Below are 18,400 nucleotides of genomic sequence, written 5' to 3'. Positions count from 1 at the left end.
AATTTTTTTGTGATTTTACCTGTTTTGAACAGTTGTGTAGCTTCTTTTAGTCAGTTTGAAAGAGCTACATATTGAAGCCAATGAGTTATAACATTTTTGCAGGGTTTTAAATTTGTTTGTGAAAATTAAATTTAAATTCCCCATTATACAGTACTCCTACTTCAGAATAATACAAAACTAGCTTTTTTTAAAATAAAAAACTACATTATTACCTTATTTTACCAGGCGAAACATAGCTCAATCCTAATCCTATAGTTTGGCCTAGTTACAATTCCATATTCAATCAATTTTTGAACAAAAAGACCATACAAGTTACTCACCCTTATATGGTGAAATTTGTCTTATCCAAGTTGTGGGTGCTTACAACAATCAATGACAGGGATGTGCTGCCACATTGACCCCCTGTTATTCAACTCCCTCCCACCCAATTTATCCCTTTTTTTGTTTTACTGCCAGCCAGAGCCCCCTTTTTTCATGACTTAATTGATGAACTCTCATTGAAGGATCCAGTTCTTTTCACGAAAATTCACAAAACTTCGTAATTTTTCTTCAGATTTTACAAAATTTGTCCCAGTGTCACAGAGAAACCCCTCTTTTTGAGTTTTCTCACCCAATTACACCCTTTTTTGGTGTCAAATCTGTCACCAAATAACCCCTAGTTTCGAACTAGTGTTCGCACATCCTCCTCACATCCAAAGTCAAGTACCCGCCCCCCTCACCAAGAGGTGAACCCTCCCCAATCAAATATCACATACAACTCATTTCTGTATTATAAATACCATTGCACAGACTCGGTAAACACCACTCATCCACTAGCACGTCTATTTCTTCTTTTTCTGAAACAAAAATACAAGAAATCAAATTATCAATATAAAGCATTTTAAATTCGAGGTGGCCACAATTTTGCAGGGTATATCCTAAAAAAATTCATGTGCTGATTAAAGTATAATTTATGCACAGAGTTAATTGACTTCTCTTGAATTAGCAAACAAGAATCAGATCGTGTGGCACTGTGCCTTTTAACAATATTTAGGTGAAAACTTTTCAAAATTGGGGATGGGACTATAGTCAATTTTTTTTCGGTTTTGGAGTGTCCCTTAATGCTAGGATCATTCATAGTTGATTTTAAAAAATAGAAGAAGTTTTTTGTGTTTTTAATATATGCAAAGTTATTGTTTGTATTCACGTCATACTCTATTAATGATTTCAAAATGTAAACAATTTCAATTTTTAAATCATTAATAGAGTATGACATGAACACAAACTATAACTTTAACACATTTTTTATTTTTATTTTAAAGTCAACCATGAATGATCCTAGCATTTAGTTCTAGGTCCAGGGACACTCCAAAACTGATTTATGGGCATCCGACGGATGAGTTTTGGGCGTTCGTATGCCCGGATTGCCACATAAATTGAACACTTCTGTATGTCATCCTCTGTAACTCACTTGTTATCCTGAATAAATAAAATTCACCATTAAATAATCAATATTCTGCCCTCTGGCTCTCCATCTTATCTGTGGTTCTCTAATTCAAGAGAATTTATGCGTAACAGTCTAACAGAAGACTAATAACTATTCCGCATTCTATCAAACTCTCATGAAGTCTAATCTTATTTGGAAAGTTTTAATGCAAAAATTGATAAGCACGATAGTGTCTTAAAAAGCTATTCACTGTAGAAGTGACGAAAGGCTTCCATAGCATTAGATGAATACAATTGTTGACTATTTCGCCCTGCACTACAACGTTCACGCGGTACCTATGCATTGAACCATATCATGCCAATCACTCACACCTGTAAGATTAGTATCTTTGAAAAGAGTGGTATTTTATTCAATCTATGATTGCAAACATACACAGGTGATGAGTGCAACCTGCATGTGGCTGTGCATGTGTGCATCTATGGCTATGGTAGTTAATCCGATTATGACGTAACTTCTACAGCGAAATGAAACCATATAAATTGTCACCTTTAAAATTCACCTTGTGCTTCAAAGGCTAAATAATGTCCATCCTTATTCTAAAACATTCGGGCCCATAGATGGGCTAGTTACAACAGGCTAATGCTCCCCAAAGTGGAGAGTCTGGGTGCCATCTCATATTTTTACATTTGGGCAGTCTAATTTGAACCCAATGATGCGCTGGACAAATATGTTGTTATTATTTTTCTTTTATTTATACTTTTTTGTTTATTTATTTTGTTTGCTGGTGATAGATTACAGTGGCGTAGTCAAGAACCTGGGGGCACAACTTGTAAATGTAGCGACGGAAATATTTGTTTGCCGACGGAAGTTGTTAATTGTTAACCCAAATTTTTTTTGGCCCAGTGCGCTCAAGAATCTAAAAATTACGGGGCTGTACAGCAAAAATTTCCGCAAAATTTTTTAACACGCTTTTACATTTATATATCAATATCATTCAATTTAGCAATGTTAACAGGTAAAGAGAGAAGGGTCACATCTAAGATTTGAAGGTTTGGACTACATGTACTTTTTATTTCATCACCCTCCACACAAAAAATTGGCTATTGTAGACCCAATTTTTTTTTCACCAACGCCCTTCGTTTACCGACGGCCTTACATGAACCGATGACCCATGATGAGCGGGGGTGGGGGGGGGGGGGCTATGCCACTGATAGATCATAATCTTACCTTTTTCTTTCCTTTCTTCTTTTTCTTCTTCTTGAGTCCAGCTCCAAGCTTTACAATACTAGCAAACGTATCACTATTCATCTGGTGTGTCACTGCCATCTTGATACCAGGTAGATCAGCTTCACCACGTGCCTTCAACCCATCCATGATCTCTCTGCCTCCTAGATCACCAATGGCATTGTCATCTAAGTCTATCTCTTGTAAGCACATTGAATGCTCTATTAATCTGAAACAGATAGGGTGAAATGGGCTTTACAAGTTAAAATCCATATATCCCTTATGGAAGACATGATGTTAATTTTCAACACAGGGAGTGTAAATTTCAAATGGGGTTACTTAAATGGATGATTCCATTTGAAATGTGTGGCAGATTGCTCCCAATTCCAGAAAAATACAGCCCTAATGTTTTGGGATTAAAAAATATTATCCTGTTTTGTCAAATGATACATAGATTAATCCTAATAATTCAGTTAGTTCTTACTGGCAATAAAAGTCAAATTACTCACGATTTGGCCCTTATTTCCAAAACTTTGTCAAAATTAAAATTTGACTTTTATTGCCAGAACCAACTAAAGTATTAGGATTCAGCTATGCTTCTTTTGGATGAGTTCATTTTTCTTGTGGGTGGATGCATTTGTATTTGCTTGCATTTTTCAACATTTTTTGTAACAAGTTTGTTATAAACATAGCAAAAATCACAGGATTTTTTTTTCTCGTGTATGAAATAGGTTAATATAGGGTCCACAACTTATAAGTTCCCCTCTAAATACTTTTTAAAATAAATCAAAAAATATTTGACAAAATGCAAACTTGTAAAAAGGTATTTGTTTTACACATATGGACCAAATCACACGTCATTGCGTTCAGTCACAATGGTTCATTATGTAAAAAAGAGACCATTTTAAACAGTGTTAAAAGTTGCATCTGAGTCCATAGGAGTCAACTCTCAAACAATACAGTAGGCCAGGTCTATTCATGTGTTTGTTAAAGAAAACCTGACTGCTAAGGACTCATGTGCAACTTTTAAAACAGCCTCATTTCTAACACAATTAACCACTGTGACTGAACGCAATGATGTGTGACGCAATAAATTGGTCCACATGTGTAAAACAAATAGGGCTATACATACCTTTTTACATTTTTACATTTTGTAAAATATTTTTCGACTTATTTGAAAAAGTATGAGGGGGGACTTATAAGTTGTGGATCCTATATATGTGTTATAACTTGTTGCTCACAAAATTGTACAAAATAATGCACTTGTACTTTGCTCCCCCCCCCCCTTGAACATGTCTAATTTCACACCCAAAAAGTGATACACATTTATTAACCTATAAATATTAAAGTACAGCACATTATGTGGTTAGAAGAAGGCTGAACCGTTTGTCTTCCTGCTACATAGTTCTATATACCCTACAATAGATGTTGACTACAGTTTAATTTAATATATTAACAAAATGCAAATTTATGTATCACAACTTGATGTATAACTTACGTTCTGAACAGTCTCATGGCTATAACTGGTGCATAAGTAGAGCCTCTGCCATGTGCATCTATGCCATTATCAGCCACATGTAACTTATAGATCAGAGGGCCAACGGGTGGTGGCCCTGGGGGATCTTTTGTCTTTCCCTTCTTTTTCTTTCCTACAAATAAGAGGACAAGAAATTAGTAACAAAAATGATTTGATTATGAACAACTGAAAGGCAAAGTGATAAGTTAATCAAATTTACTTAATTGTGCTTCAAGTTATGCAGGAACCTCTTAATTAATGACATTATACCAATGAGCCAATTTTTTTTGCAAAAGTATTGAAAAAGTAAAAAAAAACTCAATTTGCGAAAGTGTGGCGAGTGAAAAAAATCAAAACATTTCAAAAAGGTTTTTGGTTTGTGCTCAAAGAAGGTCAACATTTTCGGAAGGTTCACTTTTCACAAAATTGCCCCCCGCTGGAAAAACGTTCACTTTTTCAAAATCCACCCCAAAAAATTCCTGCGCACCGGACTGCAATGAGCTATGGTGCATTTGCCAAAGACCAGTCAATGCATATCAATGCACATTTCATTGAGAGTACATGTAGCTCTAAAACGAAAGTGTTCACCCAAAGCACTATTGTTCAATGTTCATATTCAGGTGTTTAGAGATGCTGCATAGATGCACTGGTTGTACTCTGCCAACTGTCTGAACTACAGACACGGAGTCCCAGAATAATTAGTACCCATCCTATGTGACCGTTGCCATGGTATTTATCAAGATTCACATGACCATCAACATGGTTAAGTTTACTGTATGTTTTTTTGATGTGCACAACACAAGAATCCTTCTTTTCTTTAAACACAACATTGCAAAATTAGACAATAAACTTTGTATTGATACTGATGTCTTTGAAAAGGTTGTGGTATGTACCGGAGCTAATTATTGATTATTCCGAGATACCCTGTACTGTAGTTACAAACATTGTAGATTACTATTTTAATTTTACAACCTGCTTTTTTTTCAAATACTTTATGAAGTGCAAAAAACATTATGTACTTATAATGATGTATATTTATATATAGCGGTAAACGTAAATAGGAAGCAATTTTAAACTTCTACACTACTCAATTTCACTCACCGGAGCGCTTTCACCGGGTCAACCGGCGTCTTCAGCGGATGTTATTGCTCTGAGGTGTTCCAACAGCATCACTAGCAACAACAAATCTTCAGAGCAATAACATCCGCTGAAGACGCCGGTTGACCCAGTGAAAGCGCTCCGGTGAGTGAAATTTGCGTAGCGTAGAAGTTTAAAATTGCTTCCCATTATGTACTTGTTTAAAATATATTGTATAACAAAAAAAAACAATTTGACATTCATTACTAAATTTGCTCATGAACACATTCCTATCAAAGTATAAGTAATATGTGATTGAGCACCAAATGGGCCAATTAAGTCCAATTAGTTTCTGTATTCAATCTAATATGAAACATATTCTTTTGAGACCATAACCTTGACTGTCTGCATTCATTCATTCAAGTTTGTTGAACTTTTCAGAAGGTAGTACACCTGAAGACAAAATGTATGTTACCAGAGCATAAAATGAATTATACTCATCAACAATGTTATAAATCATTTTAATAGCACTGTCAAGCTAAGTGAATCATACACATTCCCCAACAATACTACCGTATTGCATTAAAGGTGGCTAGTCCAATTTGTAACACAGTGCTTCATACTGAAGCCCATTACCCACATATTCTTATTCCAAGTTATATTGCTCCGGCGGCTTGCATTCTAGAAGCAAAAATGTGTATCATAGAGTCCCATGGAACAGTACGGGTGGTAAAAACCAAACGGCATAGCATAGTTTCGACTTAAAATCTTGATAGAGTTATCAAAAATATATGGGCTTTCACCTGATACCAAAATCTGCATTTTGATGGGGTAAAGTTTGTGGGGGATGATGCTGTGAATTGGGTCATGCACCTTTAATGTAAGCCAATTCAATGCATCACATACTTTACAGTATGTGATTCAATGCATCACATACTGTAAAGTAGGATATTTTCACAGCATTAAAATTTCATGTTTTGGAGAAAACCAAAGAAAAAATATGTGTGTGCAACTGTGCATGAATATTTTGTGAATCAACTGTATTCAGTTTTAATTAGAGAATAAAGGTACAATATGCATTGTTTTTAGGCTCTGCCATGCACCTATCTTCTCATATAACACAGGTGACATCATTATTTCAAACAGAATAATGAGGCAAAACGAGTTGTTTTACGCCAAAAATAATGGTGTCGTCCATGTGAATTGAGAGTCGATAAAGGCACACACCAGCAGCTAAAAAGAATACCTTTATTCTCATTCTTAGACAATTCAATTCAAATAAAAATATTAATCACATGTATACTGAATTTTAATCAAAATATATCCTACAGTTTTGTAAGGAATTACCTAGGGCTTAGAATCGATCAGTCCTGTCCTGTTGTTGCTATGCACCTCTGATTGGTTCAAATAGCATGGACTGAACATTATATTGTGTCTTATATACCTCATATATAGATTCCTGTCACCTGATTGGTTGAAAGTGCAGTCATTGAATTAGCTATGCCCTCAAAATGAACTTTCTCAATTTAAGAATTTGGCATTAATTTGTTATGATATTGAAGTGTAGTTTGTAAATTAAGCAGCAAAACTATGGCCTATATAGACCTATATAAACAATTAGATGAGATTATTGTTATCGCTGATATTTATAAGGTGACACCAATCACACTATTAATTACCTTTTTTCTTTTTCTTCTTGCCACTTTTGCTGCTCTTAGCTGATGCTGGTTTCTCCTCATCTTGTTTCTCTGTGTCAGAAATAACACCTCTCCTTTCCCTTTTCTCTTTCTCTGTTAAAAACAAGAGGCAATAACAGCTATCATGAAATAGGGATACTTTCAGTTCTCTATCTGTTTATTTAATTTCAGAACAACAGTAACAATATATAAAGTCGAAATCTCATCTCTGGAAAGGAAAACAATGTTTGTTTTTGTTTTTGAACCTTTTTTTGGCATAAGCAAAACAACAACAAGATAAATTTACAAAATTATGTCATGCTTTTTTTATTTGCATGTTTTCATGTTGTTGTTATTTTGGTGTTTAAAACTACCCAAATGGGAAACTATTACTATCAATGTGTATTGAATTATTCATTTACAAATCTATTGTATTCCAAATACCGTATTTCATCAAATAGTCGCCCCTTCCTCAAATAAACGCCCCCACCACTTTTTTCAACCAAGATGTTTCAAAAATGCCGATATTTCCATGCTATCTTGTGTAGTAAGCTTACCAAGTTGCTCACATGGTCGATAATAGCGTCAATAATTGGCGAAAATCTGGATCAGAAACCCGGAAGTGAACCAGAAGTCGGTGTTTACAGTTCATAGTTCGTCATTTTAGAGTGAGTTTTAAGTTTACCTAATGATTTTAACAGGAATTATTGTTCTAAAATTGACCTTGAATAAACACCCTCCCTTGGGAAAATGCGTTTATTTGACGAAATACGGTAGATCTGTTCTCCAAAGCCTGGAAGAACACTGTGGGCCTATCTGCTCGTACAATGTCCTATGATTTTATAGTATTCAGCAAGGTCCTTCAACAGTGTCCGACTGCTCTTCCTGATTATCACATAAAAAGAACTTGGTCACACATTGGTCAGCAAATCTGCTGAAGAACCTTGTCGAAAACTATAGGTATATCATATTTTGATACTGGGAGAGCTTGGAAACTGTTGACTACTGATTCTACTAAGGGGCTGTGCAATTATTATGAGCCTTGGGGGAGGGTATAAAATTGTGTGTCCCCTTTTGGCGATTTTAGGCACATGTCCTTAATGGACACATAGTGCAAGAAGTGGGGGTGAATGTGGGGATATCTGTGCAAATTTGTGTGTGGGTAAACACATATGACCAATTGACCATCATATGTGGGAATATGTACATGCATTACTACCTTGTAATAAAGTCAATGCTTCAGCTTCAGCAGCCTTTCTAGAAGCCTCTTCTTGCCTCTCTCTGCTCTCAACCTCAGCGTGATCCACTGCCATCTTGATCAACTCAATAACACCTTCTGCTTCTAAATTGTTACCATTTAAGTAGATCTCCCTAGGAAAATAATGATATCATATATAATCAAGCCTTTGTAACTCCTATACCAGTGCAATACTAGAAGGTGGGGACAATGCAACTCAGTACCTGTGTATTTCACAAGGCTAATCTTACAGTTCAAAGGTCATTTGAAGCAGAAAAATGTTACTGCCACAGAGAGGCAACATCTAGGACTTAGTTGAAGACCAAATTCAAAAGACTCAGTTTGCGTCTGACATCATGGCAAAGGCGCGATGTGATTGATTACTGACCTGCACAGTACGACATTTTTGGTCTGGTTAACAGGATGTCATACGCAAACTAGTCTTTATAATTCTGTCTTTAATTGTAATTCTATTATTAAATAGATAGTATTCTATCTTGCTTATTGTTCTTTCTTCAGGAATTAGAAATATACTAAAATATATACAATGAAAACAAGTAAAATGTCCACTGTGTCAACTGCCATGGGTCAGGCAAAAGGGATTCTAATGTAGGCAGAAATCACTACTTCCAATTAAGGAATATATCTGCTGTTTAAAAAATACTAGGAAAGGAAAACTCAACACAACAAAACCAACAAATTAGACTCGACAGTGCACTCATCATCATCAAAATTCAGCTGCAGAGCAGGTGAATCTGGACGTCACCTGCTCTGCAGCTGAATTTTGATGATTGCACTGTCGAGTCTAATTTGTTGGTTTTGTTATTTTGAGTAAGAGTTTGATAGCTGCACTTGCAGCACTCAGTGACAGTGTTACAATTATTGGAAGTAGAAAAAATACACATTTGTGTTTCACTTTGGGATCACAAAAAACTAAGAAGAAATATGGAACCTATTAAATATGCTAAAAAAATGTAAATATGCTCTTCAAATTTTAATGTATCTACAAATATCCACCTTACAGTCCACAAAATATATAATGTTTAGAAATCATTAATCATTTGTTAAACATGTAGAACATATAATATTTCATTCAGTTATATATTGCTTGTTATAAGCAAAACTCTGATATTAAATGTTTACCTGATGGCAGTTTTTGATATGAGATCTCCCAGCATAGCACCACTTTCTACACCAAGGTCACAATAGCAAAGACTCAAGCTTAACATTACTTTATTGCTGGCCAGACCTGCACACAAACCCTTCACACCTTCATCACCAAACCTGTTATTGAAGTTTGAAAGAAAAGGATGTCATAAATAACTAGACAAAACACAAGCTCTTAAATCCAAGACAGGGTTTTTCCAAGCAAACAGGGACATGACCCAAAACGTGGGAAATGCTCAGAACTTTAAAACTATAAGTGCTACAATAGCAAATTTGATATCAAAGGAAACAGGTTAACATGCTCTTTAAATTAAGTCCTCTTACAGTTACATTGGTGCAAGTTTACCATTAATTTTCTTAGAAAACCCTTTTTTTGAGTGAAAATAGACCTACATTTTGGGTTTCCTTTGCACATCTGTATCAAGGTTTTATTTCATGTTTTTGTTTTAAATTGCTCAAGGAATATTGAAATTGACATATTCTATGATGCTTTTCATGTTTTTATATTTTGTTATGTATTTATTACTAATTTGCTTCTAATTTTGGAGCCATTGATCTACCAAAAAACACAGTATGTGAAGCACACAACGATTCATGGCCACATAAAATTACAAGTACATCACTCTATACTTTACTTACTCATTGTAATCTAAACATAATGACGTTACTAGGCTAGTATTCAGAGATAATGGTCTGGAAAAAAGCACAGAAAAAAGCACGAAATACAGTCAAAATAGAATTGCTCTTTAACATTTGTAATTCCAACAATGATCGATGGTGATGGGAAATAAACTTGTACAGGTAAGAGGTATGTACCATTTGTTTTTGTGTGGTACGTTCATAACTTCACATCTTTTGTTGAAATAGAAATGAAGAGCTTTGGGAAAACCTCTTACATCCACTTGAGCAATTTTAAGAAAACATCAAAAAGCATCAAGAAAATCACTGATATAAGGGGTCTGCAACAAAAGCAGTTTTTGGCGGGATGCTAATCCTACCCAGGCATCCCACCAAAAACTGCTTTTGTTGCAGACCCCCTTATATTAGTGATTTTTTTGATGATTTTGTGATGTTTTGTCAAAATTGCTCAAGTGGATGTAGGGGTTTTGAAACAAATCTCTTAAGTATAATATAAATGATTTGTTACAAGTACAACCAACAATCAAACTGTAAGAGAATATTTTGCTTTTTAAAATTAAGTTAGATATTGGCCAACTTTTCTAAGTTGACTATTTCCTGTCAATTTGTCTCCATATTTGCCCAAATTACACACTTTTGACTCAATTATTCATATGGTGTCCGTGTGATCTACATATAATCAGAGACAGAATTAAAAAGACTAGTTTGCATTTGATTTCACCTGTCAATCAAACTCAGAAACAATTTGTTTACGAGTTGTCATGATGATTGAGTTACTCAATGTGGTGGTACAACAGCTTGTCAAAGAAGCAGTGTGGGTACGAGCCGAACAACCGTCACTCAACAGGAGCGTTAGAGTGAATCTGTCACATGGTTGGGATCGGGTCACAAGCAACTTCCTCATCGATTGACCTCGGATGACCCTAAATCATCCACCCAGCTGAAGGCCAAAGGTTTTGGCGAAGCGTCGGTGATTCCATCTGACCAAAAGTGAGTTTTTCTGGTTGACCAGATTTAATTATCTACTAATTGATCAAATCCCAGATGACTGAAAGTATACACAGTGTTAACTTGTCTTAAGGTTAATTTTGCACCTTCAAATATACAAACCGCTAGGTCTTAGTAATTTAGGAAACTTTCTTTCCTGAAGGCACCATGTCAACAATGCCTATAAGATCTGCTTTTTGCCATGTATAGTACCGTAATATTTTGCCATTTTCTGCAATTCCTTTTCTACAATTAAGGCATCAGATGAATCAATCTACCTTTTATGCACTACTAACCAATCAAGGGCCATAGGGAGTTTAATTGACAGTGACGTTGGATACAAACTAGTCTCCTGAGCTGCTCAGTAGGAGAGGGCCATAAATAGGTTACAATAATAGTGAACTGATACTTACTGTGCTATTCTTGCTATTGAAAATGGAACAAGTGCACAGTCCACTAGCTCTATTCGTATTACTGGATAGATTCCTGTTTCTAACATAAGGGCCTGATTAAAACAAAACAAAACAAATGTCATTGTTAAATTATTTAGTATGTTGCTAATCTGCATGGAAGCACAAATAAAATAAATCAACAAATTTGTTATGAAAAAACAAATATAACGTTTATAATACCATTCTTAAATTTGATATACATTTTGTATGTAAAATACTCTGAAGGGAAGCAAAGAAAAGTATTTAAAGCTGGATTCCCATCGACAAGTCTAGTGTTCTACAATTTTTTTTTTACGACACAAAAATTCCATATTAAATCATGCCTTTCTAAGGAGTAATATCAGGGTTGTAGCTACGGTGGGGGCAGTGGGCGGTGGAGCCCACCACTCACTTCTGGAGCCCACCACTGAAGGTTCATTTTGATGCTAGAGCCCACCACTCAAATTTTACAAAATGTATCCTTAAAGTGTCTACATTTGTTGAAATCTTGCTAATCAAGCAAATTCTGTAAATTGCCACCCAGCACTTATTTCTGCTCGCTACAACCCTGAGTAATATCTTTCTGGTTGATAGGCTTTTATGATGGTTGTTCATGATACAGATTTAAGTTTCAAAGGATTACCATGAGTCTAAAATTGTCAAATTACATTGAGTAATTTCTTACCAAGTTAGCAACCGTTTCATGCTTGAGAGGGATATCCCAAACATGGAACTCCTTCACCCATTTATATCTCTCATGACGTATTGTCATGACAACAGTATCCAGACTGACGTTAGACAACACCTCATCTTGAAAATCTGGGACGGGCTCGAGGATGAACTGAAAACAGAATAAATGAAGAGGTAAGAAAAATAAGATAATGGTGTATTTTAGACCATACTCATAGGTAATGTTATAATATCAATAATGTGATAAGTGTTTAAGATGCTGAAATTTGGATAGCTGGTGCCAACTCTTTTCCGGATCAACCCAAATCAAGTTCAACTGTACACTTTAAAAGTTGCTTCTATGGATTTTAGGAGAAATTGTCACTAAAATATCAATATGTTTTATTTCTCACCTGAAGATTCTTAAGACATACTTTCTCATACCCAAGTGTATTCAGTTGAAAAATTGTCAAAGTCTTAATTGGAAATTTAAGATGTTCATTTTCAGTGAAGATAAGCAAAATATCCAACTAAGATCATATGTACATCCATATCAAAACGATGCACTTGTCGGCTGCTACATGTGTCTCATTTAACATAATAGTTAAGAATAAATACCAGACACATCTCAAGTTACAAAGTTTATAAAGGTTGTCATTCATCCAAGTATAAAAAATATGAAATTGGAATCATAAAACTAATTATCTGGACTCACATTTGTGATGTGATCAAGCTAAAGAGTCTGATGTCGATCAAAATCAAAATCCAGTTTTCAATTTCATTGCATGAGCCATTCACAGAGCTTCATTTTGCTGATAACCCCATGGTTCATGAGATATGGCCATTTTAATATTGCTCAGAACAATGAAATACAAAGGAAGTTGAATACTTGATCACATCACGTTTATCTTCAGAGGCTATGGTATCGTACCTTATCCTAGGTGCATCTTCAGGATGTCTGTTGATCTGGTGGTAATTTGTCACTGACCTGTGACAAGGTGGTGTTGCCAGAGGTTGTTGATTTTGAGCCAAACTGCTTTGTCAAACTCCCAAGGATAAGGTGCGAGCAATACTGATTAGTTTTTATTATGACTCCAATTTAATCAAAATGAAACAAAAGTCCCAAACAATGAAATAGTCTTGTTCAGAAAATTCACTAGTTTACAAAAAATTCCATTCTGACTTACCTTCACTATGAGCCTGTCATTTTCATAGCAATCTTTCAACATGACCTTCACTCCTGGACATACTACATTTTTCTTCTTTGCACAATTATCAATGTACAATTTAGACAGCCTCTTCACAACAACACCTGGGTCTTCCAACATCCCTTTGGGTTTCTTGGGCTTCTTCTTCTTCTTTCCTTTCTTGCCTTTTCCTTTCTTTGGTGGCATTTTGAATGCTGTATTTTATCCCACTCTCTACTGTGGAAGACAGATCTTGTTGAAGGAGTTGCATAAACGGCAGTAATCGTTGTATATGTACATCACATGGTGTCTAGCATTGTATATCAAGTTGTACTACAGCACACTATCTGGTAAATTATACAAACGATTGATATCAATTATTATAACAGCTTTCCCAGCCACTTGTCAAGATTTGAACCAATCCTTTGAATGAAGCTTCCAAAATGTGGGTTACAGATTGATAACTAGTCTGAAGGGTTATTAGTCCAAAAAATCCAATATATATATTAGTTACAATTAGAAGCTTCACCCAACTTATAAACTAGCCCTTAATCTTAACCCTAAGCCATAACAATATCAATATACCCCGCCCCGGGTACATAATACTGAAAAGCTTATTCATTTAAGCGAGATGGACCAGCAGTTTGGTCCTAAAGATTGACAGAACGTAACCAGAGACCATGAGCCATCTTCACAATCCTATTAATTTTTATTTTTAATCACAACATGATCATGGTCCCTCACTGTGACAATTACATGTACCGTATTCGTTCCAATAAGCGCCCATGCCCAAATAAACGCCCACCCAGGGTATTTTCAATTTGTTAAGGGGGTACTACACCCCTGGCCAATCTTGTGCCTATTTTTGCATTTTTCTCAAAAATTATAGCACATTGGTGACAAGTAAGATATGTATATTATAGGGGCAAGGATTACAACTACTGTACTGAAAATTCAGCAACTCAAAGCAAGTAGTAGTTATTGATTTATTGATCAAATATTGGTTTTCCTTCATTTTTGACTGTAACTCACAACTGTTGTCTGTGCTGAAATAAAATTTCCAGTGCAATAGTTGTAGTCATTGCCCCTATAATACATATCTTACTTGTCCCCAATGCGCTATAGTTTTTGAGAAAAATGCAAAAATAGGCACAAAATTGGGCAGGGGTGTTGTACCCCCTTAAAGGGTACCGTACCATCAATGTTGAAGTGATGGATATATACATCGATACAGTGAAATAGCTGGAGAAGTCCTGAATAAACTTGCAATACATTTTCTGCATCAGAAAAGCCACTAGAACGTCTCAGGACTCTTTTATAACATACATAAATTTGTCTCTAATAAACGCCCCTTAAGAAAAAAAATAAACGCCCACCCCAAATGACTTTGTTAAGCGCCCTGGGCGCTTATTAGAATGAATACAGTACACATCTTTAGCGATCGTTTTGAGTTCAAATTCCCCTTCACAAATCGGGAGTTATTGTTATGATATTATAACATTTCTGTAAAAATAGATTAGTATTTATTTTCCATAAAATGTTAGCTTTTACTGTCAGATATGTTCCTTTTAATTTTGAGCCGAACAAGTGAGGTAAAGCATAGAAAATTGGAATATACTACTAGCGCCCATGCATGTTACTCCATGGGGGTTGTAATATGGTACGATCCTCGGGGTGTGTGTGTCTGTGTATCCCGCACGCCGTGTACGTACTGTGCATACGTTTTCAACTAATATTTCCATCGTAGTAATAAAATCTCGGATTTTGACAAAACTGCAGCATCTAACTCTAAGTCTTGATTTTTGCAGAGTATCTTTATTGACTAAAGTACATTCTACATTCTACAGGATTTTATGGGTAGACAACCTATGTACAGTTGTATCGCGCCCATCTTGTCCTCTTGAACCTAGAGGGTTGAGTGCAGATATCAGAACCGGGGATGATCCCCCTTCTCTTTTCGAATAGCTCCGACACTTTTACGTGCCAGGGATGAATCCTCCTGAACACGGGACCAACGGCTTGATGCTTGACGGCTTTACGTGACTTCCGAATCACGGACGAAGCACATACACTACCTATATCTGCACGTGCTAGGCAGTGTATGGGGGCGAGAAGAAATTCTTCAATTAAATTCTGAAATTAAATTACTGAACTTAATTGAAGGATTCCCGACCATATAGGAACTTTTTGGGAGGGAAGAGAATTTTCACCTAAGGCAAGCCCAAGGCTCGAACCCTCGTCGATCGTATCTCCCGGCCGGCAGTGCAACGCCTTAACCACTCGGCAGCGCAACGCCTTAACCACTCGGCCATCTTGCCCTACATTACAAATACAATCGTGTAAAACCAGAATTTCAATTTTTTTGAGGTCGTTCTCCTCAGCAAATGTTATAATATGGCTTTATGTTAGCAGTACACTTAATTTGTAACTTTATGAAATAAGCAAAAGATGATATGTAAGCTTACTGCACAAAGACAAAGTCCGTGACAATCATTGCAAACTGAAGTGAAGTGTATGTATTTGAATGAATGATTACTGTAACGTCATGAAGACGAAGTTCATGAACGTTAATAATAGAGTTGGGCGACTAAGTCGCCAATAGTCGTTAGTCGCGACTATTACTGGTAGTCGCGACTACGACTATTGAAAACCAAAAGTCGTCAAATGGAACTATATTTAAATGTTACAAAATCATGTTAAAAGCGCCAGATATCTGCACTAAAACCAACCAAATACTTACATATTAAACTGTGAAAATGTGATAAAAACATTAGTCATTGTCTTACCAATAGCAACACTATACAAACAATAATCATAAAGTCTATAAATCATCATTAGATTGGTCTTGTTGACTTTTTATTGTAAATTTGCACCAAACTTTCACCCGATTTTTTGGTCCAATTCTAACCACAGATAGTCGCGACTATAGTCGTAGTCGTGACTATTTGCTGCCGACTAGTCGACTAGGAAAAAAGTGATAGTCGCCCAACTCTAGTTAATAAGTAGGTATGCTAGCCTAGGTGAATTCAAATTTGCCAGCAAACTGCATCATTTTATATATCAAATTAAAGCCCTAAGAAAGCCAAAACTGGAAACCTTTTTTTCATAGCACACTTTCCGTAGCAAAGTTACATCTTGCCAAAGATTGACTTTCATCAACAAGATTCAGCTAGCAAAATTCCCCAAAACAGCATTTCGGTGGTGTTTCTAGCAGGGTTAGCGGTGACCTGCTGAGTCCAGGGGTCCAAATTGGCAAATAAAGGGGTCCAGGCATCTAATTCTACACAGGCGTACAAAATTAAGGGGTCCAAATCACGGGGACCTGCCAAATCAAGGAGTCCTGGACCCCAAGACCCCTTAAAACGCTACCCCTGGTTTCTAGATCTTAGTCTCATGATGATTCTCTTGGTTGGGCTGACGTCACAAAGGGGAAATAGCCTTGTAAAACCAGTGTGCGCATGTGCAACGCATGTGCAGTTCCTCTTTCTCAGCTGGTCGGGGACGAAGGGGACAATGTTCCCGGATGTCCGACCGAGTGAATAGCAGCTTGTAAGTCTCATTATGATAGCAGCTTTTTTTAATGGAACTGCTATCAAAATCCCTCTAAAATTCCATGTGTGATTGTCTTATCACCATAAAAAATCATATTTGGGTCAAGTGAAGTATAGAAAACGTAATTTATGTAGGTTTCCTTGACTGGCCAGTTCTTTTAAATTTCTATGTAAATATGCACTACAGCCTGTTCTAGGCTAGTCCTGCCAGCAAGACTTCAGTCTTTATCATAAACATAATGACATATACGGACCTGAAGTCTTGCAGCGGTATATAGGGATGCACTGTACGTTTAAGAAATCCAAACTTCAAGCATCAAGAAATATACCTTGTATTTGTCAGTTTTACCTCAGAGATGCTGTAGACCCTCTCTACACAGTGTAGAAACATCACAAGTAGAATGCTGCTCAATATGATAAATCCAAATCATGAAAATCAAGACATTTTGCAGAGCAATATTTTGACCACTTTTGCACTAAGTAAATTACTCCCATGAAGATTGCAGGTTTTGCCAACCCTGGGAATTTTGAACCCACCCAAAAGATGAGATCAATGTTGATCAATTACCTCAACTTTGGGAGTATAGACTAGTACAGTGAGTGGGATTAAAATCATCCAAGCACGCCCAAACCCTGGTACAATGAGATTAAAATCGTCAGTGCATGCCCAAACTGTCCTTGAGAGAGTTCCTCAGCTGCATCCTTAGAGCCCAAAATGAGCCCACATATTGTGATGTGTTTCTTATTTGTGGAAAAGATAATAATAGAGTGAACTGTAACTCTAGGTACGACGAGTTACAGTTACTGGAACTAGTTCTAGGCGAATTTGGCTGACTAGCAAATGTGTTAACTAATGCTGGTTTCATACTATCCTGCCGCTTGCCGCTGAGCGGCATGGCGCACGCGCAATGCAGACAAACGGACCCAATAAAGGCTTGTCATTGGTTGAAATGCCCTGCCGCTTGCCGCAGCGGCAGGAAAGTATGCTGGAGGCTTAAGGTTTGCCTGGCATACCCATGACATGTACCTATATAAAGTTTTTTTTTTAAACTTCCGTGGTCGGGGTACGCGCTGGTGAATTGCGATCGCGTAAAAGTGTCAAGAGGCTAACAAGGTCGCCTACTAGTACGCGCCGAACGACAACCAATGGGTCAACCGACTTGTTGTCAAGTGCGTTGATCAGCCAATCAGCGTGATTGCTTATTTTTTCTGTGTGTACGCTCGTAGACGCTTGGCGCACAGCTCGGACCACGGAAGTTTAAAAAAATTAACTTTAAGTAAGCTACCTTACCGCTTTAGTTAAGCTTAACTAAAGCCCCCGGCTTAAGCCTTAACTCACTGACACTGTAAGCTTTTTATACTACACAGTTTAATTAAAGTAAAATCATATCATAGATACTTCAATGCATACCGTGATACATTAGTGAGCTTTCTACATGATTCTCTTTCATTTTCATGATTTTGCCTGAAAAATACATCTGATTGAAGTCCGATCTGAATTCTGCACAGCGCTGAAGTTGTTGATTGTTGTCAAGCCGAAAATACCCCAATGCTGCTACAAAGAATATTTACTGCACGAAAATAGTTGCGGTACAGCCACAGAGTAGCGCTTG

At 36.5% G+C, this 18,400-nt stretch overlaps 1 protein-coding gene across 4 annotated transcripts; it reads right to left on the bottom strand.

Moving 5' to 3' along the window:
• Window positions 1–190: 190 nt before the first annotated feature.
• LOC140155437 (uncharacterized) lies at window positions 191–18,400 on the bottom strand. 4 transcript variants are annotated; one of them, XM_072178290.1, is made up of 11 exons: window positions 18,187–18,400; window positions 13,237–13,583; window positions 12,066–12,221; window positions 11,363–11,454; window positions 9,963–10,016; window positions 9,300–9,440; window positions 8,139–8,290; window positions 6,923–7,033; window positions 4,149–4,299; window positions 2,654–2,879; window positions 191–836 (listed from the first exon to the last, which is right to left on the bottom strand). In XM_072178290.1, exons 2-11 carry the CDS (start codon window positions 13,441–13,443, stop codon window positions 822–824), a joined length of 1,305 nt encoding a protein of 434 aa, XP_072034391.1. In that variant the 5' UTR covers window positions 13,444–13,583; window positions 18,187–18,400; the 3' UTR covers window positions 191–821. The 4 variants fall into 4 exon arrangements, with proteins under 4 accessions (XP_072034391.1, XP_072034390.1, XP_072034392.1 ...); XM_072178289.1 differs by having other exon boundaries at window positions 18,199–18,400; XM_072178291.1 differs by having other exon boundaries at window positions 13,237–13,579; window positions 18,199–18,400.

The sequence above is a fragment of the Amphiura filiformis genome, chromosome 6 (genome assembly GCF_039555335.1).
Source record: "Amphiura filiformis chromosome 6, Afil_fr2py, whole genome shotgun sequence".
In the NCBI taxonomy this organism is placed as follows: Eukaryota; Metazoa; Echinodermata; class Ophiuroidea; order Amphilepidida; family Amphiuridae; genus Amphiura; species Amphiura filiformis.
This window is presented reverse-complemented; position numbering and strand designations above follow the sequence as displayed.